Below are 3,197 nucleotides of genomic sequence, written 5' to 3' on the forward strand. Positions count from 1 at the left end.
GGAAAAATCTGGAATGTGTTTCCTCCAAAATACCAACAGGCCTAAGGCACGTTGGAGTTCCCTTTTGTTTCCAGGCATTCCCATTTGTTCAAGGGTAGTCAAGGTTTTGGGGGGAATACACACTGTCCCACCCCTCCACCAGATACCCCAGAACTTTACCTCCGAGGATGGGAGCTGTACCTTCTCTGTCGGGATCTGGAGTTCTATACTCTCCAGGTGAGTGATTATTTTCATCTGGGTCTGTCCCACTACGTTGGTATCAGGGCCACCAATCAATATATCATCAATATATTGGTATATCCTAACTCCCTTCTCAGGGGTAACCCGGGCAATCTCCTGTGGCAGTACGTAGTGGGTGATGGTCGGTGAGTGGCAGTATCCCCGAGGAAGGCGTGTAAAAGTAAACTGCACCCCTTCCCAGGTAAAAGCAAAACGATCTCTATCTGCTTCCTGCAAGGGAACCATAAAAAACATGTCTTTCACATCAATAGTTGCCAAGATCTGGTGGGCTCTGTCCTGTATAGTTGCAATCAGCTCGGCCATGTTAGGCACCGCAGCTGTTAAGGGACCTGTATTGGCATTCAGGCGCCGATAATCAATTGTTAATCGCCACTTTCCGTTTGGTTTATGGACTGGCCACACAGGGGAGTTATAAGGTGAGTGAGTTGGGATAATTTACCCGCTGTTCCCGCAACTCAGTTATTACAGGGTAATTATGGTATTATTACAGGGTAATAATGCCTTGCCCCTAACGGCAAGGCGTAGGGTTTCACATTGACTATCTTTGAAGGAGGAAGTGCAGGCACCGACTGTAACAGTCTCACCAAGGCCGCAGGGAGTCCGAACTTTCATTCCCTTCCCTTTGAGTCTACCCACGCTCTCCCCTTTAAGAAGTCCAATCCTAGAATGTTTGTGGGCAATGAGCCTAGTATCATTGTGACTTCAACAGGGGATGGATCTCCTGGCAGCCAACACCTGACTCGGGCGGTTGGCTGTGACTTAGAATTTCCAAAAACATCTGTGACCCAAATTTGTTTTTTGTCAGCAACTATGCCGTGATGGTTAGCAACATCCGTCCGGAGAGCTGTCACCTGGGCTCCTGTGTCTACCAAAAAGGTGACTGGAGTCTTGAAGGGGCCTAGGGGAAAGGTAATGAACAAGTCCCCTTTGTCACTTTCTGTGAGCCTTCTTAAATAGATCCACCGGCCGTCCCCCAGCTCTCTGACTGGGGATGGTGGAGGGGGTTTCCCGACTTGGGGACGCTCAAATCAATCAACTCAGTTCCGGGTTCCTGGGATAGGAGAGGAAGATCCTTGGGGTCTGAGAGAGATGGGGTTCCCTTTATTTTGTCCCAGCTTTTCATCAAACTTTCCAGGTTGGGATTGGGCAAACCGTTCATCACCTCCCTGGGAATCCTTTTTGAAATGCCCTCTGCCCATAGTATATATCTTCTATTATCAGGGGGTCACGTTGGCCTCGCCGGAGTGTGTCGAGAATTGCGTGAGGGTGTAGCTTTTATTCCTCCATTCCCTTCCACCCTTCTAAGGTCCACCTTGGATTTTGTCTCTCCCAGACCGGTAAATCCCATTCGTCTCCTATAATTAATCAATTCCTGTGCTACTTCTCCCCATGTCATCTCCGGGGGACCTCCCCTTCTCTGGGGTCGGGGTGCCCTCAACCGATCTTGTAGTTGCACCGCATATAATTTCAAGGCATCAGGTAGTCCCCTTATAAGAGGGTGCAACCTGTCAGGGTCTGCCACATATTGCATGGGAGAGGGCTGTTGTGGAAGCAGTAATCGGTCACGCATCAACTGGAGACACGCAGTTTTCTGTACACTCTCTAAAATGTGACCCGCCGTAGGCATTTTAATCGAGAAGGGGTCTCCCCTTTCCATAGGATCCAGTCCACCTGCCCAGTATGCTACCCTTTGGATCAGGGACCAAGGCTATCGTCATTTGTGGTTATAAAAACCCTCGGTCCCCAATACCCTCTTGCCTCGTCCTCACTCAGCAAGATATGGTCACCCCCAGTAAGAGATACTCTCCATACATATTCAGTTTCCATTTCTCGGGGTCCCTGGGAATATTTTCCTGAATTTTAGCCAAATCAGTAGGGGAATAAGGAACGATGCGGGTAATAACTTGTTGGACTCCCCCTTGACCGCCATCTACAGTCTCGGTCTTAATTAAAGGTTCAATTATAGCTTCCTCCCTTCCAATGGAAAATATTTCTCTTACATGTTCTAGATCTTTATGAGGGTATAACAATTTTGATTCTTTTCCCTCATCAGAATCTGCACCTGTATTTTCTACACCGATTTGGGAGCGGGTTTCATCTAATTGCTCCTGTAATATTCTCTTCCGCTCCAGAGCCTCCGGTATGTAGCCTTTGGTTGGTCACCTGCTCAGCAGCAAGCTGATCGGAGAGACTTTTTGTCTCATTTTCTAGTTGTTCCTGCAGAGCCTTCACTGGATCTTGAAGGGATTTTATTCCCTCCTCTTCTGCTTGTTGGACCATGTGTTTATCCCGTTGTGCTGCCACCAGGGCAGCTCCCAAAACCACACATACCAACACTTTCCCCTTTCCTTGCTTCAACCTTTGCTCCTTAGCTAAAGTGGAGATTCTGTTCGCTACTGCTTGCAGATCATGCCAACTACTATGAGCCCAAGTCATACCAGGTGGAGAAGGTCGGGCATTATAGCCCTCTAATCTCTCCAGGAGAGGGGTACAATCTACAATCAGACCTCCCAGGGAGGCCATAATGAGCCTACAATTATAGGGATCAGGCCCCTTATTAGCCCTCTGAGAACTGTCTCCCCTGGTGTATGACTCCTCTCAGAGAGGGGCTGCGGTAAAGGCCTGGTCCCAACGATCGCTTTAGCACCAACAAGGGAATCCCGTCCGTGATGCCAATAAAATGTCACGACCCAGACTGGGTACCTCAGGGGGTCGCAGTAGTTTCATGATTCCCTTGGGCTAAATTGAGGTGAAACGACACCAGACGATGGATCAAACGTTTTATTTATGGTAGAAGCAACCTGAACTTGGAAAGCGTAATGGCAGGTGGCGTGGGTTCTATTGAGACATTTATAAGAAGAAAAGGAAAGAGATGAAAAGGAAAAAAAGAGAGAGGGAGAGAGAGATCACCACCCTTGGATGCCGCGATGATGACTGCGGACGTGGCGGGCCTCCCG

At 48.7% G+C, this 3,197-nt stretch overlaps 1 protein-coding gene across 1 annotated transcript; it reads right to left on the reverse strand.

Moving 5' to 3' along the window:
• Positions 1–1,465: 1,465 nt before the first annotated feature.
• LOC109279644 lies at positions 1,466–2,763 on the reverse strand. The gene is given in 4 exon segments (XM_019473608.1): positions 1,466–1,950; positions 1,953–2,090; positions 2,093–2,251; positions 2,679–2,763. Coding segments are annotated over 4 exon segments (867 nt in total).
• Positions 2,764–3,197: the final 434 nt, after the last annotated feature.

Source organism: Aptenodytes forsteri, unplaced genomic scaffold (genome assembly GCF_000699145.1).
Source record: "Aptenodytes forsteri isolate BGI_AS27 unplaced genomic scaffold, ASM69914v1 Scaffold182, whole genome shotgun sequence".
NCBI lineage: Eukaryota > Metazoa > Chordata > Aves > Sphenisciformes > Spheniscidae > Aptenodytes > Aptenodytes forsteri.